The 27773-nt window shown below is 41.7% G+C and overlaps 1 protein-coding gene across 2 annotated transcripts in view; it reads right to left on the reverse strand.

Moving 5' to 3' along the window:
- NRDC (nardilysin convertase) overlaps positions 1–27773 on the reverse strand; it is a 72438-nt gene that overhangs the window by 36176 nt on the left and 8489 nt on the right. The window contains exons 2-11 of one of the 2 annotated variants that reach the window (XM_027838251.1): positions 20772–21072; positions 16381–16494; positions 16148–16229; positions 15515–15668; positions 13283–13356; positions 10952–11047; positions 8846–8968; positions 7162–7219; positions 3722–3795; positions 107–176 (exon numbers count right to left, since the gene is read on the reverse strand). In XM_027838251.1, coding sequence (XP_027694052.1) covers positions 107–176; positions 3722–3795; positions 7162–7219; positions 8846–8968; positions 10952–11047; positions 13283–13356; positions 15515–15668; positions 16148–16229; positions 16381–16494; positions 20772–21072 — 1146 coding nt within the window. The remainder of the gene's footprint in view (positions 1–106; positions 177–3721; positions 3796–7161; positions 7220–8845; positions 8969–10951; positions 11048–13282; positions 13357–15514; positions 15669–16147; positions 16230–16380; positions 16495–20771; positions 21073–27773) is intronic. The other variant, XM_027838252.1, reaches the window with a different exon arrangement.

The following is a 27773-nucleotide window of genomic DNA, read 5'->3' on the forward strand; positions in this document are numbered from 1 at the left end:
ACACACACACACACACACACACACACACACACACACACACACACACAGCTTCATGTTTCCAAAACAGAGATTACTCAGAAGAGATGAGCACATTTTTCAACCTTACCTGTAGTGCTGTTGCTGGGGAGGAAGAGCCCACGTAATGGTCAAAGCATGCACCTTCCTGATAGGAACCACTAAATGGGAAGGGATTTTAGATAGATATATATTATTCCAAAGGCCTTGACTCTTTTAAAAAGAAGTATGGGAGGGGCAGCTAGGTAGCACAGTGGATAGAGCACCAGCCCTGAGGTCAGGAGGACCTGAGTTCAAATCCGGCCTCAGACCAAACACTTGACACGTACTAGCTGTGTGACCTTGGGCAAGTCACTCCTGATTGCCTCACCAAAAAATAAATAAATAAATAGATGAATAAATAAATAGATAGATAAATAAATAAATAAAGAGAAGTGTGGGTACATTATAAAAACAAACAAGTTTTGAAAGACTTACAAAATCTGATCATGAAATGAATGAACCAGAAGACTTAACTCAGTATAAGAGTGGGACATGTAATTTCTAGACTTGGCCAATGCAGAACCCTGTTTGCCTGGACTAAGCATACTGTTACTAGGCTGGATTGTTGTGTTTGTTTTTTTGTTGCTTTTTTTGGGGGGGGGGGGTGAGGAATAAATTCTTGTTAATAGAAAATAATGAAATATAATACTTAAGAGTATTGGGTTTATGGTGAGTAGTATTTTATTGTTAAAACAAATTCATATATCACCCACAAAAATGTTAGCTATAATTCAATTTAATCATATAACTGGAGCCAATAGTCCACTTGCCCTTTTAGCAAAGTACAGTTTACTTTCATGGATCAGAAACGTGGTGATGTGCAGGGAACGAGGGAACATGGAATTTGGCAAGTGAAGAGGTCAAGGAAAACAGGGATTAGTAGAAAACATGTCTGCAGCAGAAACAACCAGTGCCAGGAGAATGGCTAAGCTATTAGTATATAGGAACACTAGAACTGTGATAAATGAAGAACACATTCATTATCTTCCACTGAAGTCATCCTCCAGTGTTTCCTCGTTACTTAGAGGCAGGCATAGGTTTTTAAACGTTAGGCCCCAGTGGCGGGGGAATAGTAGCCAGGGGACACTAGCTAAGGTCACTACTCATCTGGCTAAGGATTGAAAGGATCAGCAATGGAGGCTGACCACCAGGGGAGGAATTTTGTTGCCCAGAACCACTCAGGAAAACTATCTAAGTGACAGAAGAATGCTGGTGGGTGCTGGTAGAGGGAAGATCTCCACTAATAATACCTGCAACTTTCTTGCAGGATGAACTACATTGACCATATTAAGATACTATGTGAGAAGAATAAAACACAGGAGAGCATTCACACACATATACCAATGTAAAGCAAATAGGGTGAGAAGAGCATTTTCTTCTACACCCCACAAATTCCAAAAAAGTCACAACATAAATTTAAGAAGAGAAATTCACAGCTCTCAACCATTATTGGAACAACATTTTGGTAGAGATGAAGAAGGAGAGAGGTATGTGCCTTATTGAACATGACCTGGGGTTAGGGGTGACAGATTCTAACCATATTTTATGCTTAAAGTTTGTTTCCCAAACTGTTAGCTCTAAGGGCTAATGAAATAGATTAGATTAAAGTAAAGTAAAACAGCATTCTGTAACAGAAAGTTGCTTTCTTTTACTTAAGCAGTTCATCTTAATCTGTCTATAAAGGGATTTAAGAAATTAAAATGAATTTAAATGGAATTTAAGTATAGAGATCTGATACCCCCAAAAAATTTTTTTAAAGGGAACTGACACAAATCTATAAGAGATATTCTCCAATAGGTAAATAACCCAAAGGATAGGAACTGATTTCAAGAAAAGAAATGCAAACAATGTTACATGAAAAGTGTTAAAATCGCCAATAATCTAAGAAATACAAATGTCAAAAACTCTGAGGTAGCATCTCACTCCAAACCAACTGACAATAGTAAAAAAGAAAAAAACTTCCCATCCTGGTGGACTGTAGGAGAGCAAAAAGCCTTAGTGACGGCAGTTAGACCACGGCTTTCCGGCCATTTTGGAAAACAATTTGTATTTACATAAAAGTGACAAAATTCTTCAAATGAATAAACCAAGAACAAAATTGTTCATACCCTTTGACACAGCAATCCCACAAATGGGTTTATATTGCAAGGAGATTACTGGCAGCAACGGAATACCTATCAGTACAAAAATATTCATGGCAGTGCTATTTGAAATAGCACATATTATACTGAGAGCTCCCTAAGAGCAGGAATTGGAGTCTGGAAGGATGTTTTAAGCTATCTTTGTATTCTCCAGTGCTTAGCATAGTGCCTGGCACACAGCGGGCCCTTAATAAATGCTTGACTTGCTTACTGACTTGAAAAGTTCAGAAGCAGTATGCTCAACAGCTGAGGATGAGGTGGTGGTGGTGGTGGTACTATAGATAAGAGTGCTGAACCTGGAGTCAGAAAGACCTGAGTTCAAATCCAGCCTCAGAAATTCACTAGTTGTATAATCCTGAGAAAGTCAGTTCATTGTTTGCCTCAGTTTCTTCATCCATAAAATGAGGATAATAACAGCACCTACCTCCCACGGTTGTGGTGAGGATCAAACGAGGTAATATTTGTCAAGCTCTTTGCAAACTTTAAAGTGCTATGTAAATATCGTTATTATTATTATATTAAAGCTAAACAAATTGTTTTATATGCAAATGTAGTGAAATGAATATGAAGAATTCAGAAAAATATGGAAAAAACTTATCTGAACACAGTGGAAAAATGGGGGGAAAAAGAACAATGTGCAGAATATGACAATCTAAATTAAAATTTTCTGAAGAAAGATTCAGATAGAAAGGCAACAGATGATGACACTATAAGTCATAGCACCCCCTCCCTTGCTTCTGCCACCCAAAGAGGCTGACCGTGGAGGGGAGACACCCCAGACAGACCATCTGAGGGACAGAGCAATCTCGCGGCTTGCTGTCCTCAGGGAGATTTGTGACTTCAGGGGCTTTGTCTGAGAAGGGTTGAAATAAACTTTACCACACTAACAAGAATGGAAGGAAATTACAGTAATATAAGTTTGCTGCTCATCAGGATTTTTTTCCTGTGCAGATCTTGTAACAATGCAGACCATGGCAGACTATGTGTGGGCGGCAGGCTACGTCAGCTTCTGAGTAAAGGTGTGGGGCCAACAACAGATGGCCAAACAGACCCTGGAGAAGGGACAGAAAGGGGAAAGAGAGGCAGGGCAAAGACCCTGTACAAGGCCTGGTTCAGCTACAGGAAAACATAAAGGGAAGTGAGAAGGTATGTGCTAACAGGAAAACAGTTAAGCATCTAAGCAAACTAATTGTGAAAATATTTCTTTTCCTTCCATGTTTATTCTTGATAAAGTTTGTTTTAACCTATCAGACAAAGCCTAGAATCACAAGTCTCACTGAAAATAACTAAAGAGAGAGGCAGACACAGAAAGAGACAGACAGACAGAAGGAGTGTACTTTAAGTGCTCACTAAGGATGGGGGCAGCTGTAGCAGCAGGTCACCAGAGCTGATCATCCATATAGTGAGGGGCAGGCTGGCTCCAGTTAGTGGTGGGTCCTAATGCCATGCAATTCTCATTTCCATCATTTCCACAAAAGAACTTATAAAAGTTTGAAAGAAGAAGCTAAAGGAATTTCACAAACCTCTGTACAGTTTGTTAAATGCTGGCGTGCCAAATGGATCCGTTAAATGGCCAAAATTTGGTTTAGGCAACCCACTGAAAAGAAAACAAATCTCTTTGAGTTTAGTGGCAAAGTCTTTCTCAACCAAAGGTTCTTAACCTATTTTGTGTCCTGGACCCCTTGGGCAGTCAGTCCGGTGAAGCTGATGAAATCCTTCTCAGAATCACATTTTTACATGCATTAAGTAAAATACATAGGATCACAAAGAAAAAAAAACTCTATTAAAATACACTTATCAAAATGTTCAAATTTTTTAAAAATTTACACTCCTCAGGTTAAGAAGCCCTGTTCTATATAATTATCTCCAAGCAGGTCTACCTGATCCCTAGCTACCTTGCCTAGGACAATACAAAGGTAAAAAGAATTTATCATGAGCTCTCACATACCCTGAATTACAAAAACTCCCGGCTAAGTCTCCTCATCGTTCTGACCTCAAGCCGAGTACCTCCCACTATTTCAAAATTAAGGAGAAGGCAATGAAGCTGGCAGTGGATGGTTTTTCATCTAACGGCTGCTGATCATGTTGCACTTGAAGGCCAACAAAGCTTCCTTCTTAAAGGCTGCTTAAGAATTATCCCTACAGGGACAGCTAGGTGGCGCAGTGGATAGAGCACCAGCCCTGAAGTCAGAAGGACCTGGGTTCAAATCTGACCTCAGACCAAACACTTGACACTTGCTAGCTGTGTGACCCTAGGCAAGTCACTTAACCCCAATTGCCTAGCCAAAAAAAAAAAAAAGATTTTTCAGCACAAGGAAAAAGTCTACTGTTTACCACCTGGCACAAGAAGAGGAAAAAGTATTTCTTTTATTTACCAAAATCTCCCTTCATCATTCTACTAATCTGGGGGTACTTTTAAAAATTAGAACCCATACCCCCTAAAACCTTCGGAGAATTCCTTTTTTAAAAAGATGGGTTTCCAAATGGAAGGAGAGAGAAAAATCATCATCATCTCCACAAAGTCTCTGGCCTCTGCCCCCTCTTTTTGTATGCCCGGTGACTCCTCACTGCCCATGCCCCAACTGGGAGGGCTATTTCCTATCCACTCCTATTACCCCAGATCTATTCATTGGTGGTCTTCCCTCTAGTTCCCTTTCTTTAACTCATTATGTACAAACTGCCAGTTCATCTGCCTTCACCAAAGATCTGAACACATCCCTCTTCTACTCAAAGTGTTTCAGGGGGAAGAAAAGGGGGTAGAAAACAAGTATTTATTAAGTGCCTACTATATGCCAGACACTGTGCTAAGCACTTTACAAATATTATCTCATTTGATCCTCAAAACCATCCTCAGAAATAGTCGGTACTATTATCCTCATTTTGCAGTTGAGGAAACTGAGGCAAACATTTTAAGTGACTTGCCCAGGGTCCCACAGCTAGTGTCTAAGGCCACATTTGAATTCATGTCTTCCAGACTCCAGGCCGAGTGCTCTGCATACCCTCTAGAGGCCTTTTCAATGACTCTCAATTGCCTGGTCCCATAGGAATCCTTTCCTTATGCCTCTTACTTAATTCTAATGCCTTCTCTCTGATTATTTCAAATTTATCCTGTCTACAGCTTGTCTGTATGTGTGTGTTTGCAAACTGTCTTCACCATTATACCATGAGCTCCTTGAGAGCAAGGACTGTCTCGCATAGCCCCTGGCATACAATAGGCACTTAATAAATGTTTATTGATTGACTGACAATTGCAATTCCTGAGCCTCATGTTAATAGTTGCCTGATCTGCTGCCAACCTACGTTTCCAGCTCTGTCTTAACTGTCCTCCCTCCCAACACTGGAGGCACCGGCCAACCTGTCCTCCACCCCACCTTGGCCTTAGCCCATGTCATGCTTGCAATGTCCACCCTCCCCATCTCCTCCAAGACTCGGAGCTCTTTAAACACCAGTGCCTTGAGGAAGCTGACCTCCTCCATTATTTCTGACATTCTCCTTCCCTGCCTGGCTGTCCCACAGCATTGCTGTCTCTGCGTTATCTGAAGCCCCTCTATTTCACTTTGCACTACCCCTTAGACCGTGTGGTTTTGGGCAGGAACCTCTCCTGTGTCTCTGGCCCAGGGCTTTGCACAAGACATATAATTAATCAAGCCCTTTCTAACTGACAGTGACAAGGGCAGTGGGCTGTACCACAATCCTGCAAACATACCCCAAAATCTATGGCTGTCAGCAGAGTGCTACAGCTCTGTACCCCCAGAGGACAGATGCCCCTTCCACCCTCTCCGCAACTCCCAATATGACTTCAATCAATAAACAGATATTAAGTACCTACTAAGTGCCAGGCACTGTGCTACCTAGGTAATGGGGCTGCAAATGCACAAGTGAGATGGTCCCTGCCCCCAAGGAGCTTAGTCTACTGTGCCTGCTAGGAGAGCCTAGAATCCCACAGTGGAAAACCTAACACACAGTTCAATTTATAACAATGTTATAAATTTTAGGTTCTATAGCACTATTTGCAAATACTTTCACAGTCCAATTGCGATATTATAAAACATTTTTTAAAAAGTGTTCTAAAATAATATTAGCTTACTCTACTAATCATAAAAAAAAAAAAAAGAAGGGGGCAGCTAGATGGTGCAGTGGATAGAGCACCAGCCCTGAAGTCAGGAGGACCTGAGCTCAAATCCGGCCTCTGACCAAACACGTGACACTTGCTAGCTGTGTGACCCTGGGCAAGTCACTTGACCCCAATTGCCTAAAAAAAAAAAAATAAAAATAAATAGGCAGCGTTGCTACCCAACCATCACTTGTAAAACTACTTCTGTGAGAAAATATATTCTTTAGTTCCAAGCAAGTAACTTGGAACACAACCCACTTGTAAGCTGAGGACACCTGTATGTATGAGACATATATATATGTTAACCGTGGCCTCGAGGTTACAGGTTCCCCATCCCTGAACTAGACCATGTGGTCACTTGCTTACCACCCAATATATAACTCGGTACACTCGTCATGGTTTAGTGCCCGGGCTAAGACAAATAGCTCCCCAGGCAAACAACGGAAAGAACGCTAACACTTTGGTGGCGTGGGGTACTCCTTCCAACATTGCAGCTACTACCACCCATCCTGGGCACCACAGGGCCTTGTCCCCCCACCCGAGCACGCAAGGGGCCTTCCTCAATGCTCTCAAAATTGTATGGCCATCAGGCGAGCAGGCAGTCTGTTCCTCAGCTACCCCTAAACAGAAACGAACACTTCAAAAACAAGACAAGATCTTTTCATGAGCAATCAGTAATGACTCCCAATTTGCAAATACCTTTCTATAACTCTGAACCCTGAAAAAGGTCCTGGCCTAAGAGTAAGACCTTGGGCAATTCATCTTACTTCTGGGTCCTGGTAAGAAACGAGGGAGTAAGGGTAGGACTAGATGATCTTTCAGTTCTAAATATAAAAAGAAACCTCTTACTTGTTTGGGATGTTGGAGAAGATTTCAGTCACCCACTTTTCCAAGGTATCAAGTGTTTCTGGAAAGTAGAAAAGAGACTTGAAATGCAATGTATTTATTCAAGGCAACAGACTGCTTGTGACCATTTAATGGAAAGAACTCTGGATTTGGAGGCAGAGACCTTGGGCTTAAATCTCAGCTTTGCCAACAGCTGACCAACACAACCTCTCTAAGCCCGAGCTTCCTCCCTTCTCCATAAAGTGAGTGGCTACAGACTGGAATGAGGTGGTGAGAGAGGGACAGCATCAGGACACCAACCTAGCTTCACCTCCCAAGGTCCTAGGGGACTCATATCCGAGATGGATGTGAGGCTTGAAAAATGAGCCTTCCAACCCTGGAAGGGCTGGCCCAGCCAAATAAACTAGAAAACCTCGCTCCAAAAAGTCTGGCTTGGTTGAAGGAAGACCAAGGGAAAATAAACTCTGACAGAAAAACATGCTTTGTTTTTCTTCCAGGAGAATTTCAGAGAGAATAAATAGCTGCATCCTAAGAGACAGCTAATTTTATACCAGATAAGCTATATGGCCAAGGGGTTGGGAACCTTAGCACGGCATCCCAGGAGAAAGTGGGGGGGGAGAGAAAACAGTGGTTCAGAAGGGAAGATGTCCTTCCCAGTGGCCAGGAGCCCCGTAATGATTTAGATGAGCCCAGGCACTTGCCATAGAAAGGTCACAACCTCTCTGGATTCTCAGTTTCCTCATCTGTAAAATAAGGGAGTTAGGACTAGACGATCTCTATTTAAGATTCACGCTAGCTCTAAAGTCCCACAATTCTAGATCTTCGTCTACTGAAGCCAATTCCAAATAGAAAGGTGTCCCTGCCTGACCCCATCTAACCCTATTCTTTCTTTTCCTCCTAAATGGCTCGGCACAGAAAGGCTCAAAAATCATCTTGGTAACTGAACATGGGAATGTTAAGCCAGAAAAGATGAGGCCAAGAGAGCCAGCACCAGAGCCAAGTGGCAATGTGTAATGGAGCTTGGACTAGGCAAGGCCAGGGCACAACAAAGCCCTATAAGGGTTGAGAGACCAAAACCATACCATCTGGGGCTGATATACGGTGGATATTTGGGGAGGCCATGGGATGGAGACACAGCTCACGAGGAAGTCTGCTATTCTGAGGGCAAACTGGGTTCCAATCATGTTTATTCTGCCAGTTCTTTCCCCCCAGCAGAGGCCACATGGGCTCAGTAAAGGGTGGGAGCTCAGGTTAATGCAAGTGTCCTCCAGGGTGCACTGGAGGGTGGCTCAGCAAATAACATTTTCCCTATTTCACCAAATCCAGTGCAGCAGGAGAGACAAACAAGTCTACACCCAATACAGGGAGACGGACTGATGCTGTGGACTATTTTTTTTTTTTTTGGTTAGGCAATGATGTTAAGTGACTTGTCCAGGGTCACACAGCTAGTGCACGTTATGTGTCTGAGGCCGCATTTGAATTCAGGTCCTCCTGAATCCAGGGCCAGTGCTCTATCCACTGCGCCACCTAGCTACCCCACTGTGGACTATTTCTTATGGGCAGCCCTCAGGTGATGCTCATAAAACTGCTTCCAGAGTCTGTTCCTACCTTCCCACTGCCCACCTGCAGCTCATCCAGAAGCCAGGCGTACCATCATTACCATAAAACAACAGAGCAGACATCCTACCTTTTGACTGCACCACTAAGGTCATATAATGGGCAGAGTAATAGTGCAGCCAGAATTCTCGAAGTCTGGCATGGGTGTCAATATTGTTCCTTTTTGGCTCATGTTTGAGGGTCTCCGCATTCCCTAGGAAAGATGAAAGAGAAGGAGTGAGTACAGCAAAACAGACTGCTAAGATACTAACACCAACCTGATATGTTCCAATTTTTTTTTTTTTTTTGCTTAGGCAATCGGAATTAAGTGACTTGCCCAGAGCTACATAGCTAGTGAATGTCAAGTGTCTGAGATCAGATTTGAACTCGGGCCCTCCTGACTCCAGGGCCAGTGCTCTATCCACTGAATCACCTCACTGCTCCTGATGTGTTCCAATTCTTCATGAACCCAAAGAAATATCATACTCAAATAACTGTGCTGCATATAACCAGTTTGATAAAGAAACTGGGAAACCAAACATTCAGAGCTATTTATCAGTGTCAACAGCATAACCAGTTCCAGTAACCTAAGCTGCAATGTTTTCTTTTACTACACGGCAAACTCACTTCCAAAGGGCCTGACTCTGATTCCAATTAAGTACTGACGGATACATCTAAAACCCAGGTACAGCTATGGCTCAGTCAGAAGCCACAGGCCTAGAGGGAACAAAAGACTGCTCTTGGAGCTGTCTCCATGACACTATATCACAAGTATAACTGGAAGGATCTCTTTGGTCCCTTAATAACTAAACCCCTTGGAAAGAGACAGAACCACCCCAGCCTAGGCCACTAGACAGGGAAGGCTTCCTCCCCACAGGCCCTGTCTAAGATGCCTTTAGGTGCCCCGGAGTTCTCCAAGGCTCTGCCAGCACAGTTAGTTCTGACAATTCCCAAAACCAGCTGGAAAGGCTCCAAAGAGGGGAGAGCAAACCAGGATCAGCCTGGACTCAGCAGAGCTCCCAGCAGTACATGCTTTATAAAAAAGGAATTATTAACTCCATGCTTCCTCCTACTGATTTACTTCTCAGGTCATATCTGTCTTGACAAACTAGTCCGACAACTTATGAACACCATTGGTAGAAGACGGAGTGGAAACAAGTGGGCATAAATTACAATTAGCTGTGCCTACAGGGGAGCTTGTGTCTGGCTTGTATGCTTTTTTTTGTAGTGCCTCATCCCAAGGGCAGGTCACTCCTTTGTAAAAAGGACTACAACCTGACACAACAGTACTTCCTTTAAGCATCAGACCTAGAGCACCCACAGCAGGCTAAAAGGGTAGTGCCACCCCTGCTACCCCACACTGCCATCCCCAGCGCAAAGGCTAGAACACATACAGGTGACCCCAGAAACAGGCTACTTGTGGAATATAAGAGGTACTGCTGTTTACCAACAGGACACAGAAAAGTCCCTGGAATCATCCTGCACATATCTGAAACAAATTTTCTCTCAATGTTTAAAACAAACCACAAAGCTAATCTATCAACAATATTCTTAGGGAAAAAAACCACTCAATTTCTTTTCAATGCAAATACATAACAAACTCCAGGGCCTAGACATGCAACACCTTGTACAAAGTAGGCATCTGATACATGCTTCTTTAGCTGCTCTCTAAAGCCCTTTTCCCAGAAGAGCCAAGAAAAATCACTGGAAAATGCCCAGGTTTAGTCCACTCCACAGACCTTTATTACGCACCAGACACTCACTGTGTGTCTCAGGTGTTGTGGCTACAAAGTCAAACATGGCAACACTGTCCTGAACAGGAAGGAAGGTAACAACACAGTCAGAAAGTGACACCAACCACACTGACGTGGTAAAAGAGCAGGGCCTTCGATGGGAAACCCTTCGTCCAATTAGCTCAGTCAGGACAAACGCTGGACCCAAATAAACGAGGGTACGCTCTGTTCCCAGGCAGGCTCATTCTAACTGGTTCCCCCTCAAGTCATCAGTGTTTCCAAGTTGGGTCTAAACACTCTATTATGAAGCTAACTCATCAGCCTGCCATTAAGAGCAAACTGTGTTGAGGTAAAGCCAGGGCACATGGTGGTTGGCTGTTTCAACAGCTTTCCTACTAAAGGGCTCAATCTTCGTGAACCGATCTGAACCAAAACAAGATGGATGCATTTAGAACCCAACTTACCCCAAAAGAATTTCCCCATAGGATGCCCGGACCTGGCAAGGCTTCCAAACAGCATTTCCTTTCTGTTTGCATCCGAAGGTCTTGCAAGTTGATATTCTGTTAATTATAAAGAAGGATGATTTAATGTAAGAATGCAGCCAGGGAGCCTTCCTGGAGCCCATGAGGACAACACTACATGTAGCATAATCTCTACATGTAGTAGTACATGTAATCTGTATAGAGGTAGCTCTTGGCATCCGGAAAGTCATGCTTACAGAAGGGATCGAGCAGAGAACAACTTCATTCCACGGACCCTGTGTCTCAGAACTTCAAGAGAATCTTCAATACGAGCACACCTCTCGTTAGATGACAGCACCCTTTTGCAATAGGGCACCCAGAAGAGACGAGGGAGTTGGCAGAGGGCCTTCTCTCTGCTCCCTGCTGTGAAATCCACCAGCCCCCAGCCCCTCTCCCTTCCCCACAGTACTGAGCCCAGTGCCAGACACAGGTTCCATGCTCAAATGGGATGATGCTTTCTTTCACAGGCACCATTAGGGAACATGGTTTATTTTTCATACCTTTTAAATACTCAGCGTTTTTTAAGGCACTTTCATTAGTGACCATTCTAGAATGTACTGCATGCTTTCCTAACCCAGAATGCTAAATATAATTTAATCTAAACCAAGAACATGGTACAGTGGAAAGAACACTGTCTTTAGAGTCAAATGAACTAGGTTCAAACCCCACCCCTGGATAAGTCACTTTGTCTCTCTCAGCCTCAGTTTTCCCATCTATAAAATGAAGGGGTTGGACCAGCTGGCCTTGAAGAATCCTTCCAGCCCTAAATCGATAAGCCCATTATCCCACATGCAGGAGTTACCAATCAATGAAGAAACAAACCCACTGAAGGCTGACTTGTATAACCACAGCACAAAGAATCCCAGACATCTGTGAACCAAGATGCTTAGATATGTTTGAGACCTTGAAGGAGTGATTTTTTCCTACAGAAAAGTTTGCCAGTGTGAAAGAATGGCAAACCCAACCTTGCAGAACATGCATAGCAAACTGAGGTAGCTGGCAGACGTGTGAGGAGTACATTTGTGCTTTGTGTATTCCTACACAGCTCAGTTCAGCTGGGTGCAGGTCTTTGCTTTCTTTCACCTAGTGTGTGTTAAAGATGAAACCACACATGAGCAAACACAGAATTCGTGTTACGCTCAAATTGTTCCCTAACATACAGATTACACGGGAACAAACTTGTTCTCAAAACAAGCGTCACAGTAGAACTGACTGCACCTGCTGACTGATGAGTTGGTTCCCACATTTGAACAGCATAAATATCCCTGATCCACAAGCACCCAATTTTCATATGCAAGCATGTCGTCTAAATTTCAATGGCAAGTGAAAAAGCAGTAGTTAAACTGTGCTTCTGTCCTCCTCTAACAGAGAATTAAATCAATCACTTACATCATGTGACTCACTCTGACCTCACATCTTGGGGGAATAACGAGGTACCAATAACAGTAGCTGACCTTTCTACAGAGCTCTACAGACACTACCTCACCTGATCCTCAAAACCACCCTGTGAAACAGGTGGTATAAGAAGAGGCCCCCGAGGGGCTGCAAGATGGCACAGTGGATAGAGCACCAGCCCTGGAGTCAGGAGGACCTGAGTTCAAATCAGGACTCAGGCACTTGACACTTACCAGCTGTGTGACCCTGGGCAAGTCACTTAACCCCAACTGCCTGATCCCAAAAAAAAAAAAAAAAAAAAAAAAGAAGAGGCCCCAGGAGAAACAGTGCATTCATCAAGATCCCACTGTTAGTAAGAACCAGAGGCAGGATCTGAACTCAGGCCTTCTGACTCCAAATCCAGGGTCCTTTTCCACTTGGCACAGCTGTCTCCAAAATAAGTGAAAACCAAGTGCATCAAGGCATCAGGGCCCAATGATGGAAAGGCAAGACAGGATGTCACACATTGCTCTAGACTGCTTTTCACAAAAAGAAAAAAATGTGAATTCCTCTATCAATATGAATGAGACTCCTTCTGAAAAGCATCCCTCTCAGAGCCTGCAACTTCAGTGATGTGCATTCAAGCAACACCATCCCATTTAAGAAGACACGCTACTAAGCTTCCTGATGGTGCCAGAAGACACAGTACCAGAGGCACTGAAGGGTTAAACAACATGTGTGTCAAAGGCAGCGCCTGGACCCAGGTCTTTGACTCCAAGGTCAGCCACTACACTATGCTTACTCTCAGGTATAAGGCCCAATGAAAATGAAGGTTGAGTATCCTGGGTATCTGATTCTCAGAATCCATTTTTTTGAAGGGACAACACATGTATCACTTACCACTATCAACAGCCTCCACTTCACGGTCAATGGCATCTCTAATCATCAGCGGATGAATGAAGAACTGTGCCCACCTGGGAAAATGAACAGTAATTGATTCCGCATACTACTAACCATCAAGAAAACTTTCTTTGGGGTAGCTGGGTGGTGCAGTGTATAGAGCACCAGGCCAGGAGTCAGGAGGACCGGAATTCAAATCTGTCCTCAAGCACCTACTACCTGTGTGACCCTGGGCAAGTCACTTAACCCCGGACTGCCTCAAGAAACAAAAACAAAACAAAACAAACAAACAAAAAAACCAAAACAAAACCGTTTCTTTGCTTATCAGTGTTCACCAATCAGGTGTGACTCTAACATGCCTAGAAAAGGAAACAGGGCCTGGCATGGAAACTCTCTCTGCCAAAGCACATCAACCCTTGCTCTGCAACTTCCAGCCTTAGAGAACTGCCTGGACAAGGGGAGGATGAGGGACTTGCCCAGGGCCACACAGCCAGTACTGGGCAGATGCAGGACTGGAGCCCACGTTTTCCTGACTCCAATGCCACTAAGCAACACTACCTTTCACGTGTCCAGATTGACCTAAATAAGACTTTAGACTCTAACTTTAATCTCAAGATAACAAAATGCTCTATAACTATTCAAAGCATTAATCCAAGATCAATCACTTGTTACACTAAGGCAGTTAAACTGCTTAACAAATCTTAGAGAAAAGTAGTTTTCAGATTATAAGAAAATCAAAAAACATATAAGCCAGGAAGTGATATCGTCCTTGCTGAACAAATCCTCGTCGATTTTTTATTTCACACTATATTTAAAGACACATATGAGCTCAAGCACCTGCATGCTGGTAGACCTGTTAGACTTTGTCCAACTGCTAAAACATGGAAATTCTCAACTATGCCATACTGCCCCTCAACTAAACTTCATGTTTTTTTTTTAAAAGCTGTAGGTAAGAGTGAGTCAGTTTCATATAAAACGTTCATGTTTGCCAAATTCATAATAAAGAAAATTTTAAAAGAGATATCAATATAAAAAACAGGAATTCAAAATAAGCTCCATGAAAGAGTCCTCCTCCTCTTCCTAACGAGCCGTAGGTTAATCTCTTGCAGTATCTGTACTATAAGTGCCACACCTCTGCTGTACTTGTAATATTACTCATAAGATCACCACAGAGCCTTTTATTTCAAGGATCAGGTAACCCGCAGATGGCAAGTCTCAACAAAGACCTCTCCAACAACACCAGTCTTCTGATAAATTCTAGGGAAGTATTCTGGAGTGAGGAGATGAGGTCCAGGTGGGGGGTGTCTTCTGGTCACTTAAAGGCATACTAAGAACAAAACAGTCTGCACCATGAGTGAATTCAACAATTTCAAACTCAGGAAGAAAGAGCTTCTTAGTGACTTCTGTAAGCAATAGAAGATGACCAGGATTTCATAAGGCCAAGTCAATCATATGAACTACACCAAGAAAAACAAACTATAGCTGAATTCTCTTTCAAAGAAATATTCCATATGCCACTAAAACAGGAAAGATCCTTAAGAAGTTACTTGGTCATTCCTGACTTTCTGGCAGAAAGAGCCAAGGGAGCCATCCATCCAGAGGGGCTGACTATCTTACTTGAACACTGAAAGAGAAGCATTTCTTCCCTGTATGCTCTATTTTAGATATCTTAATTGTGTCAAATCTATATCAATGCACTAAACTGTATTTGCATCTTCCACCAAAAAAAAAAACCACTTTTCTAAGTGCAGAACACATTCAGAGATTAAAAATCCCTTCTCAAGAGAATCACAAAACTGGAGTATTGAAAAGGACCTCAGCAGCATCTAGTCCAACTCACAGGAGAATCCTCAATTAGATAAGCATCCAGCATCTGGCTAAAGGAGGTAGGAGGAAGAATCCAACAACCCAAGGAAAGCCATCCCCTTCCTTTTTGCTTAAGAATCTTAACACAGTCTGTTTTTCCAGTGAGACAATCTGCTTTTATAACAAATGAGTCTGTTTCTATTACTTTGCTCTCTTCCTGTCCCAAAGGGATTTCATAAATGATCCTTAGATAATTCAACAGAAATATAGTACAACCCCTTACAACCCTTACATGAAGGAATGAGACAATGGACATTTTTATAAAATGCCAGCTCTCATAAGGTGACATCTCAGCTCTGGTGGTTGTCTGCATGGGCCTTCTGCCTTCACATGCAGCAGCTCCTCCTGCTGGTCTGAATTAGTTACCTATCGAGAGCTTCCTTGAAGTATTTCCTCTGGACATCGAACTGAAAGACTGTGCGTTCACAGTCTGTCGAGGCGTTGTCACTCCCCCCATGCTTCTTCAGGAAAGCGTCGAACCCATTCTCATCCGGATATTTCAGGCTGCCCATGAAAACCACTAGGAAAAGAAACAAAACTTGATTTTCAGAAGATGCCACCAAGAGTACTAACTCAAGAAGTCGAGAGACCGAGAGTAAAATAATTTTCAGCTAAAAAAGGGTTTACACAAAGCACATGTCCCTTTCACCTCTAATAACTTGTACATCTAGAGGGCAAATCATTGTTGTCTTCCATGAATTCCCAGCTAACAGGACCCAAATGTTCATGATAGTCTTCGTAAATTAAATACTTGATACTTTTACTTACTTGGAATTTTTCTACCAAACCAGTAGTAAATCTGAATTTAAAGTGAATTTATAAAATCTTTTTTTTTTTAAACTGGACTTGTGATCTCATCACACCAAGTTAACTCTCAGTTGAAAAACTTTCTCTACCAATGGAAATCAGGAGCTTCTCTGCAATTTGTAATTTAAGAGAGTTGCCTAACATTAGACATTTAAAAACTAGACTTTGGCATCTTAGAACAAAATATCTTACTGTGCTCCAAAAAGTGTGCCAGCCCAGGGAGGTCATCCGGATCAGCAAAACTTCCGACTCCAACACAAAGTGCAGCTGCAGACTAGAGTGAGAAGGACACATGCCGATAGTGAGAGGTCTTTAGAGAATACCAGCAGCATCTCATCTTAAGGACACATTTGCAAGTGGCCTTTCCAACAAAAGGCCACAGTTCTTTCCCTCAGTATCAGGAGGAGCAGCAAAGTGAAACTCACCAGAATTGTGTCAGTTTCACCCTGCTGCTCCTCCTCTTGACTTTCTGGCAATGTCTGAACAGGTGCCGACCTATGGAAAGAAGCAGAAACAGAAAGAAAAGGAAGGAAGGCGGACTGGCCAGCCCACCCATTGACCGTTTAGTGTCAGCACCAGAGCTCTGGCTGTCTCTTAAGAGACCTGAGCTGAATGCAAAGGCAGCATTCTTAGTTCCGTGGAAACCTCTAAGGAATTACAGGCTCATTCATCCTCCCACAGCCAAAGGAAAAAGGGGGCCCTTTCAAGGAGGGAGGGAGTCATGAAAATTTTTTTCCTTTTTAAGCAAAAAAAGGGAAAATTTTTAAAATTGGAAATAACTGGGTCAATGAGAAGACAAATGGCTTTATTTGGAACTTAGTTTGTTAAATAAAAAGTGTCTTCCCCATTTGAAGGAATCTTATGAATTCGTCACTTAATTGCTTATGTCTTTATATAGAATGTTTTACATGTCACCATTTCTCCCGACATTTCAGGGAATTCAGGAAATAAATTAGAAATTAAAATGGCTGCTAGACATCCCAAATGGGTTTAGAACTTTTTCTTTTCTACCAACAGTAAGTCACTGTGTTATGCTTCTATATCAACTTAGGATACAGGTAAAGAGATGGGAAAAGAATGTTAAAAATACAATCTCCAAAGCCAGAAAATGAAATTGTTAAGGCAGCATGCCCAAGATTTTATTAAATGAACACATCTAGTTGAACCCATATTTCCTCTGGTTACTCATTAAATGAGATGATTATCTTGTAAAGGTAGTTTTCTAAAACAAGAAAAACCTTAAGGAATTGCTAATGTGTTGCAGGAAAGCAAAGGGGCTACATGTAGAAAAACCAAACAGATTCACTCGATACCAAAAAGGGCATTTTGCAAACGTTAGCTCAGGATATAACTTGGCTAAATGACATAGGAGACATCCTTTCATATGGCACATCTTCAAGTCAAAGCCTGACCCACTCTGTACGATAAAATGGCTGCCTTCTCTGTGTTCTGTCCCAACTACCCCACAAAGCATTCTTGTTCTGATCATCAGGAGTGAAGGAACTTCTGAAAAAGGTGTTCTAAACCACAGGCTATTAGACAGCTCTGAGCTTAGCATCTACAGGCTCCCAAATGTTGAGAATTGTGCTTGAGAATTTCTAGCCAGACTGGATTAATGAAGCCTTAAGTCACATATACAACACTTAAATTTCAATCCTGTTCATTATTCATACTGGAGAAGATATCTCCCTTCCAGAAGGTATAGAGGTAAAGGGAAGATGGGTTCATAAAAGTAATGAACTTGACAATCACAATCATATGCAAAATATTCCAAAAAGCAGCAAGATTATTTCCTTCCCATTTCCTTACTGGTTAATGTTTATATTTAAGCTTGAACAATACTCACAATGTTAAGTCAGATTTAACACGTCAGGTGCTTAAGTCTCTAAACAACTACAAATCCCCCCACTACATTCTCAAGTCATTTTTCTCCCACTACATCATCAATCTGTTTTCTAGATCTGGCCTTGATTTCTCTTGCTGCTGCTACAGCCTCACTGACTTTCTCAAAGTCCAGATAGCACCCCCACCATCCTACTGCTTCCAAATCAAAATCCACTGCCCAGTCCTACCCTCCAAACCACTCTGCTTTCAGGTCTTACCCTGTCCCTTTTAGTTATCATCTAGAAGAAGAGTAGTCACTGCCTTTATGAGAAAAGTGAGGAAGAAGCCATGAAGAAGGAAAAAATTAAGAAGAAAATGAGGAGAAAAGGAAGGCAGAAGAAAAAAAAAAAAGAAAAGGATTAGTGATTCAGAACTGAAAGGGACCATCATTTCAGAGATGAGAAAACTGAGGCCCAGAAATGTTTAGGGACTCATCCAGGTCATACAGGTAGGGCGGCCAGGTTTTGAATCCAGGTCCTTTGACTCCAAAATGGAGCTAGCTTTTCCACTGCACTAAGCTGCCTCCCAAAATAAAAACAAAGATGAGCCAGTCTTTTTTACTGGTCATTTCTAGAGAAACGAATCAGAAATGCAGATCTCTCAATAAAGCAAACAGAGAAAGTTAAAAAAAAAAAAAAGAATTTTTAATGGTCTGGCTGGGTCTTTTGATGTGTATGTGAAGATATTTTTTTCAAAGTATCCAGGGGCTAAAGAAATGCAAAGTACCCTATTATGATGCTAGGTCTGTTTTCAAATGCTCATACTGAATGTCAGGAAAAACCAAGGGACAAATCAAATCCCTCATAATCTTCAAATGGCCCTTGATTTCAAAGCCTCCGACTCTATTCCTGTCATCCTAGAGCACTGCACATCTAGAACAAGTTAAGGAAAAGAGGTGGAAAGCAGAGGGCAGATTATCCTCCATCAACCCTCCTGCCACCACTGGGGAGGGCAGCTGCCACACTGTGGTAGTGCCCCGTCATCTACTTTCTCCCACAGTCCAGGCAGCATTAGGCTTGTTAAGTTACAACTCAACAACAACCAACACTGATTAAGCACCTACTGGGTACAGAGCATCGTGCCAGCAAAAATACAAAGCTGAGATAAGCACTGGTCCAAGCACTCCACAAGCTGAGTCTAGCTAAGAGAAGAGTCTGATACACAAGACTGCACAATAAGCATATCAGAGAGGTATACTCCATCTCAAAAGACTGTTAGCAACTAGGGAATCAGGGAAGGCTTCCTGAAGGAGGTCGGGCTGGGCATTCAAGGACTCACCCAAATCAGAAGGACAGAAAGGCATGCATTTTAGGGAGGCAGGCCAGCGTAGTGACTGCTGGAGATTGAGGGATGAAGGCTGCCCAGTCTGGCAGGAACACAGGGGGAAAGGAATAACACAAGATAAGTTGGGAAAGTCGGGTGGAAGCAGGTTGTAGTTGTGCAGGGTCCAACATGGCAGACAGAGAGACAGAAGGAATTTGAACATGACTCCAAAAGCAAAAGAGAATCACTGAAGATACTGTAACAGGATCTGTGCATAAGGAGGACTGTCCTGGTAACTCGTGAAGGCTGGACTGGAGGGAGGAGAGAAGAACCAAGAAGGCAGTTAAGAGACTGTTGTGACTGTCCAGGAAGACAGGAGGCAATGAAGTCCTGCACTAGGTTGGTAGCAGTGGGGACAGATGAGAGAGATGTTTGTCCACCCTCTAACAAACTAGAAATTTAAGCCAAACCATTAACCGAAACCTAGAATGCGCCATTCTAGAATGAACCCCATATCAAATGCTTATATTAAAAATTTTTTAAACGTTTTTAAACAGAAAAAACATACACATACTAACACACACAACATTTTCTAAAATTTAGCCATTCATTTAAAGCATTTATCAGCCAAGACAACTGTGCTGGGCACTGTGAGGTAAACAAATATGAAAGAGAAATTTAACCGCTTGCCACACACTGGGCAGACAAGCTGGTAGAGGTGAAGCAGCAAGTTACCCCTCGCCAGGCAAGTCAAACCACCAAACTGACTACCATCTGTCCTCAGGGCATGGTAGGGACAGCCTAAGTTGCTGACCTCAAGTTTGTATATGTTGTATATGACTTCAAGTTTGCTGAATAAATGTTGCAAAATAATCTAATTTCTTTCTTTCAAGTCATATTTTTTAAGCCATTTCTCCAAAGACTGAGGAAGACAATCTAGCTGTTCGGCCAAAAAGGAATCATGCTTCTCTCCCTATAAAAAGGGAGAAATGTTCCAGAAGAAACAGAGGTTGCTCCTCGAGACAAACAATAGCTCAGCAGAAGAAACTATTTACTTTGAAAGATGAAAGACAAATCTAAAAAAGTTAAGCTATAGCAGTCATATAACAGTTGGTAACAAAGTAATATCCACATGATACTTAAAGACTAAGAGTTTTCTTATCAACTAAGAAGGCCAAAGTAATAGAAGGAACAAAAGAAACTAAAAGAGAAGAACGTTCAGTTAAGCAACATGGTACATCCATAGATTTCACTGGGACCTCACAACAATCTCATCAAGTAGATGCACAGGTAATAGTATTCTCATTCAATCAATAAGGAAACCCAATTTCAGAAAGCAAATGATAGTTGAAGGCAGAGTCAGGACTAAAATGACTATCTTCTGACTCTAGTTCTGTGCTTTTTCCTTCATAACAAACTGACTCCCCATAAAATTAAATCCCTAGCAGAACTCTGAAGTAACCAGCTGTGTTCTGGAAATTCAGTAGCAGGAGCTACATCACAGGAAACAGTACTGACTCGGAAATTGTATTCAAAACCACTCATCTGCGTTAATAAGCATAACCATTATGTTTATGCTCAAAGGTAAACTTCACTGATACACAATTGCCGTTAAGGGAAGCTCCCCCCTCCCAAAGCATTCAAAAAGCACCAAAGACTTGGCTCACACCTGCTTTTCCGTAGTTTTCTTCTTTCCTTCTGCCCTCTCCTCTAATTCTTCCAATTCATTATCTTCAGTGTCAAGATCATCATCATCATGTTCATCTTCATCATCAAAGTCATCTTCATCATCAAGCCCTTCTTCATCATCATCTTCTATTTCAGCTCCTGAATCTTCATCATCATCATCATCGTCGTCGTCGTCGTCATCTTCCTCTTCCTCCTCATCTGTTGCCTCCCCAGACTTACTTTCCGCATTACTTAGGTCTGAAATCAAAAGGGCCTGCAAGCCATTCCGTAATTTGATGTACCTGCAAAAGTTATAAGACATTTTGAAATAAAGCTTTACTAGATGCATAGTGACTAAACATTCAGCTGAGCAGAACGAATTCCAAAGCGCAGACATTTTACAAGAATGGCATTTTCCAGTTTCTAGGTTCTTTAGCTGTATTTTTGCTACTACACAAAATCTGAATATTAAGATCCTACATCCAGAGTGGGAAGAGACCTCAGAAGCCATCAAGTTCAACTCCCTCGTGTTACAGATGAGGAAAGTGAGACACACTGCAGTTAGGTGACTTGCCCAGGGTCACACAACTGGTAAATGCCTCGGGCAGGATCTAAATTCAGGTCTTCTTGACTCCAATCTTCTATCCACCATGCCACTTAACTCACCTACTCTTCATAAGCAATCCCTAAGTCCCTTAACACACAAGATGACTGCACAGTGACCTGTGTAAAGCAAAATACTCAAAGGCAAAATTCTGTCTATGTTAACCCTATTTCCGAATCAATTCCCATTTCCATAGAGTGCAACGCTAGTACTGGGCGCCCCTCTCCCCACATTGTTTTAATGGTCTCCAGAAATGGTAGCACTGAGGCTCATACCTTAAATCCTAGAAGGATTTCAGTCTAGGCTGGGTGACTGTTACAAGCTGCTGCCCCTCCTTCATGCACCACTAATGTTCCCAGCATAATAAAATCAAATTTACTTATTTAGTATTACCATCATAAGGAAAGTTGTAGGCTACATATTAGCTTAGGGCAGCTAGGTGGCCCCTCAGTGCATACGCTGGGCCTGGAGTCAGAAAGACTCATCTTCATGAATTCTCTGGCCTCAGACACAGACTACCTGCTGTACGACCCTAAGCAAGTCACTTGACCCTGTTTGCCTCAGCTCCTCATCTGTAATATGTGCTGAAAAAGGAAATGGCATACCATTCCAGCATCTTTACCAAGAAAACCCCAAATAGAGTCATGAAGAGTTGTACAGGACTGAACAACAACTACAACACTACATATCAGCTTCCTGTTGATACAACCTATAACAGTAAAATATGCCAATAATATTTTATTGCAGCTGCTGTCCACATTAATCTACATTAATCCCAATGCCTAAATCAACTGAATTTGATTCTCCAGGCTGATGTATCATATAAGGTACAGAGAAGGAGAATAACGGAAGAAAAAAGTAGAAAGGTTAGAGTCAGCGTTATATGTTAGAATGCTATGCTAAGGAGTTTGGATCTAATTTGAAAAACATTACAGAACGGTAAATAGATTCAAAACATGTCATATGATGAAAAGCTGAAAGAAATGCCTATTTCTTCAGATTAATGGAAAATTTTCATGAGGAAGGGGCATTAGATTTATTCTATTTAACTCCAAAGAGAAAAATCAATCAATCAACGAATATTTTATTAAAAGCCAGTGCTAAGTCCTGTGGAAGATACAAAAAGAGGCAAAAGAGACAGTCCCTGACCTCAAGGATCTTACAATCTAATAGGGGAGATAAGATATAAAAAGTATATACAAAGCAAGCTATATGCAGGATAAATAGTGATTAGAAGAGGGAAAGTCAGGGTTTAGGAGAGCCCAGGACAAAGGCCTGGAATACACTCATAGTCAGGAGATATTAAAAGATAATGATCCAGCAAAGGACCTTTAGGGAGAAAGAAAGAACAAACAGTATCTTGAAAACCAAAAAGGGGAAAGCAGTCAACAATGTAAAACGCTACAGGTAAGTTGAGAAGGATAAAGACTGAGAAAATCTCATTAGATTTGACAATTAGGAGATCACTGGTAACTTTGAAGAGAGCAGTTTCAGTTAAGTGATGAGACTGAAATATAGACTTCAGAGAGCTCAAAAGATAGAGCACCGGAGGCAATGAATTTAGATGGTTTTTTCTAGAAGTCTAAGAAACAGAAGAGGTATATAGGATGATAACTAACAGGGATCGTAGGATCTAATGAGGTTTGTTTTTATTTTTCAAAGGATGAGGAAGAGGTGGGCATGTTAGGAAAAGAGGGAAGTAGGGAAGGTACCAGAAGACAGAGAAGCAGATGTAGAAGATCAGAGAGGGTGGGGATAAATAGTGGAGGCAATTTGTTGAAAAGACAAGAATGGGATTCTAAGGATACAGGTAACTGAGCTAGCCTTGTTAAGAAGGGCCAATATAATAGAGCAAGATTGTTACAATTCAAGCTACTCACAAAAGAAATACTCTCCTGGTATAATGAGTATCTTGTTAATAGAATTGTCAAAGCAGACACTGACAACCAGCCACAAGTTAGACTATCAGCTCTAAGGTATCTTCTATCCTCTAATATTCTATGGTCCTCTGTATCAGGTAGTCATTGAAGGTTTCTGAATATGGCAGTGCTGTGCAGGATGGGTTAGATAAGAGACTAAAGGAAGAGAAAATCATTAGGAGGCTAGTTTGGCCATGAAGTAATAATGAGGCAGTTAGGTGGTACAAATATACAGAAGTCAGGAAAACCTGAGTTCAAATCCATGCTCAGATACTTACAAGCTGTCTGACCTTCGGCACGTCACTTAACTATTTGCCTAAGTTCCTCATCTATAAAATGAGCTGGAGAAGGAAATGACAAACCACTCCAGTATCTTTGCCAAGAAAACCCCAAATAGGGTTACCAAGAGTCAGACACAACCGAACAACAAAAATGTTAGATGATGACGATTATTATTATTGGAATGAATCAAACTTGGCCTCAAAGCAGAGTTGAAAAAATGACCCTCCCTCCCTTCAATGCACAGATGGGGAACTATGAGTATGGAATGCTATCTATGCTGTCAGAGATGATTTGTGTCATTTGGCTTTGATGAAATTTTTTTGCTTTTGCTTTATTACAAGGGAAAGCTTGGGGGTAGGTATACCTGGAAATGTCTACTATAAAAACAAAAGGCATCAATAAACCTTAAAAACATAAAATAAAAAGCCAGAATCAAGATTCATTGGAAAGGAAGAGTCAGTAGTACCTGGTGACTGTTTGTTTGGTGGGGGCTAACGGGGAGAGAAGAGGGTTTGGGGAATAGGCAGGTAAAAACAGTAGCAAGGAAAGCAGAACAAGGAAGAGTCAGGAACAATTCTAGAAATAATTAGAATACGAAGCTGACAGTGTTGGAGGACAACTTCAGTTTTAGACATGTTAAATTTAAGATACCTGCAGGAGATCCAGGTAGAAATGTTCACAGGTTATTGCAAATGGATGATTAGAGAACTTGGAGAGAAATGAGATGGAGATAGAGATTTATGAGTTATCTGCAAGAAGATGGCTATATCACCCAACATAGAGAAGTAAAGAAGCAGAACTTCAGGGAACACTTAATTTTAGAAAATGGAAAGGGAAAGAAAACCCAAGAAGAAAACAGAAAAGTGATCAGAGAAGAAAAAGAAAGTACATAAGGGAAAATTTTCAGGAAGAGATAGTGTCAAAGATCAGGTATAAAAGAAAATAAGGATAAAAGGCCACTGAATTTGGGAATTAGGGGGTTACTGAGCGTTACTAGGAAGTCACTCCTACCAGGGCTAGTGACTCTGTATCATAGAATGTCTAGTGAAATCCTAGCCCAACACATCATCATCTGACATGTAGGCCACTCTGGATTCTCAAAAGCTATATCAACAGTGTTTATGAGCTGTAACAGGTCCTACCCAGCTTCAAGGACAAGCTCCACAAGTGACTATATCTTTCATGTGAGTACTGGCTGATCAATCTTTTCAGCCACACTAGCTCATGAAACCATCAAATACACAGAAGAGGTATAGCCTGCATGGGTGAAGGGAGTACCCAGAATGATTAAATCAAGGATCTTTTGGTGCACTAACTTATTACATGTCATATTCTACAGAATATTCATGCCAGCATAAAGCAAACAATTCACTAAAACCTGGGTTTATTTTATTTTATGTGTTTAGATTTCTGTACTGAATACTGGAAGTGATATAACCAAACTTCCCAATGAGTTTTCTAAAACAAGCGTGAGAAGAGTATGTCTGATAATTAGTAACAAGAAATTTGTTTCAAGACTAAACTTGGAGGGCAACTTGGATAGAGAACCAGCCCTGGAGTCAGGAGGACCTGAGTTCAAATCCAGCCGCAGACACATAACACTCACTAGCTGTGTGACTCTAGGCAAGTCACTTAACCCATTGCCTCACAAAAAAAAAAGACTAAACTTGGCACCAAAAAGGGGGAGGGGGGAGGAATATGGTAGCTAGCTTTACAGTGCAGGCAGAAAATCATCAAACAAGACTCAAACAAGATATCCAAAGAAATGTTCCATTACCTATTAACAACAACAACAACAAAAAGCAAGCAGATATAAACCTTCACATTCTAATCCATTTCTCATTATTGTGGGAAGATTGATCATTAAGAATGTTACTAATAGGAGTAATAGTTGACAATATTTAGCACTTTATGGTTTGCAAAGCACTTTTTCTTATCTCATTTTACCCTGAAAACCACCTAGGAAGTAGATGCCCTTATTTAAAAATAAGCAAACTGAAGCTAAGAAAGGTTAAAAGTAACTTAACACAACTACTAAGTGACTGAGGCAGAATTCAAACTCAGGTCTTCCAGGCCCCAATACTCTATGCACTATGCTACCTGTTTCTACTTTGCCTAAAACTTCTAGCACCACTTTCAGGCTCTCCTGCTGTCCAACAGTGCAAATGAGTTTGAGCTGCAGCCCTCAATCATGTATTCTGTCTTCTTTGTGGTTGTTCAGTTACTTCAGTCATGTCTGACCCCATTTGGGGTTTTCTTGGCAAAAACACTAGAGTGGTTTGTCACTCCCTTCTCCAGCTCATTTTACCTAGCTGCCTTTACCCAATCCCTTTTTGTGATTCATGGGCTAAGCACCCTACAGGTTTCTTCAACAAAGAAAATTGTAGTCTTTTCCTCCCTTAACCCCTCTTTTATCTCTTGTAGGGAATTGCCTGAGATTCTAGCTGCAATTTTCTGAATCTGTTGTCCTCCCAGTCCTGGAGGCTCACAACCTAGAAGTCATCCTGGATTCCTCACTATCTCACAGTCGTTCCGCCCCCATCCAAACTGTTGCCAAAACCTATCCATTTCCCCTGTGAGCATCTCTCCAACATGCCCCCTTCTCTCCTCTGATGCTGCCACCCCCTTATCACCCCACACCTGGCTTACTGCAATAGCCTGCTAGTGGGTCTACCTACCTGCACTCAGCCACTAAAGTGATTTTCCCAAAGCACAGGTCCAATCATGTCACCTCCCAACTCAATTAACTCCAGTGGCTCCTTATCATCTCCAGGATCACATACAAAATCCTCCGATTTGGCATTCAAAGCCCACCACGGCCAAGGCCCCTCCCACCTTTCCAGACTTCTTACACCTTACTCCCCATCACTGCACTTTGATGCAGTACCACTGGCTTCCTTGCTGTCCCATGAACAAGAAACTCCATCTCTTGACTCTGGGCACTCTATCTAGCTGTCCTCCATGGTGGGAATGCTCTCCCTCCTCATCTCTACCTGGCTTCCTGTAAGTCCCAACTAAAATCTCCCTCTTCTACAAGAAGCCTTTCCTAACCCCTCTTAATTCTAGTGTCTTCCCTCTTTTAATGATTTTCTTTTTATTCTGTATATAGCCTGTCATTACATATTTATTTGGTTGTTGCTCATTCAATTGTGAGCTCCTTTCAGGCAGGGACTGTCTTTTGCCTCTTCCTGTATCCCCAGTGCTTAGCAAGCTTAGCACAGTGTCTGGCACATAGCAGGTCCTTAATGTTTACTGACTAACTGACTCAGTGGGTGAAATATAACTTGCTAGCTAAAAGTTAGCAACTATCTCTCTGAGCCTCAATTTCCTCATCTGAAAATAGGGATAATGCTATTATAACTATTACCTACCTCACAAGGCTGATGTGAGGAAAACTGTTCATTATTATATAAATGTGAACTACTATTGATAATCATAAACTGCTTAACAGTCTTTAATAACAATCCTTAATAAGAAGGGCTATTCTGATATCTCATGACAGCATGGACAAGATCTTGATTTTCTAAGACTTCCAACAGAGAACAAGCTCTGCCCACTTCTACCCAGACGGAACTGCTGAAAGTACAGGTCCACTGACAGACAGGGTTTCTGTTCTCTCAAGTCCAGTCTAGCTAAGTTCAAAGAAGTCTGGTACCAGTTTGTCTGTAATTTTTTAAAAAGCCACATCACTGGTCAATCATCAACAAACACCTACCTAATATGGGTAAGGAACTAAGAATACAAAGACAAAAATGAAACAAGCCCTACCCTCAAAGGGCTTATTATGCTGTATCAGGGAAAACAACATGTAATATACAGAATATATTCAAAATAAATTCAAAGTGATTTTGGAAGGAAAGCATTTAGCAGCTGAGAAGGGTCAGGAAATGTTTCACATGCAGGAGACATGCCTGAGCTGAGTCTTGAAGGAAAGGATTCTAAGACATGGAGGTGAAGAAAGTGCTCTGCCCTGGACAAGAATCAAAGAGGCTAAGCTCAAGCACAGGGACAGCCAGTAGCAAGTCAAAGAGACAGGTCATAAAAGTGTCATCCATAAAGAACAGCAAAATAATCAAAATCACTCCTCAAATTTAATTTCTAATTTGGAATCAAAATAAACCATTAGGATACCATTCTTTCAAGCAACTAGATTTCTGATCTACTTATCTGGTATGCACTTAGTAGAGTCTTATTTACT

Source organism: Vombatus ursinus, unplaced genomic scaffold (genome assembly GCF_900497805.2).
Source record: "Vombatus ursinus unplaced genomic scaffold, bare-nosed wombat genome assembly UNPS02014825.1, whole genome shotgun sequence".
In the NCBI taxonomy this organism is placed as follows: domain Eukaryota; kingdom Metazoa; phylum Chordata; class Mammalia; order Diprotodontia; family Vombatidae; genus Vombatus; species Vombatus ursinus.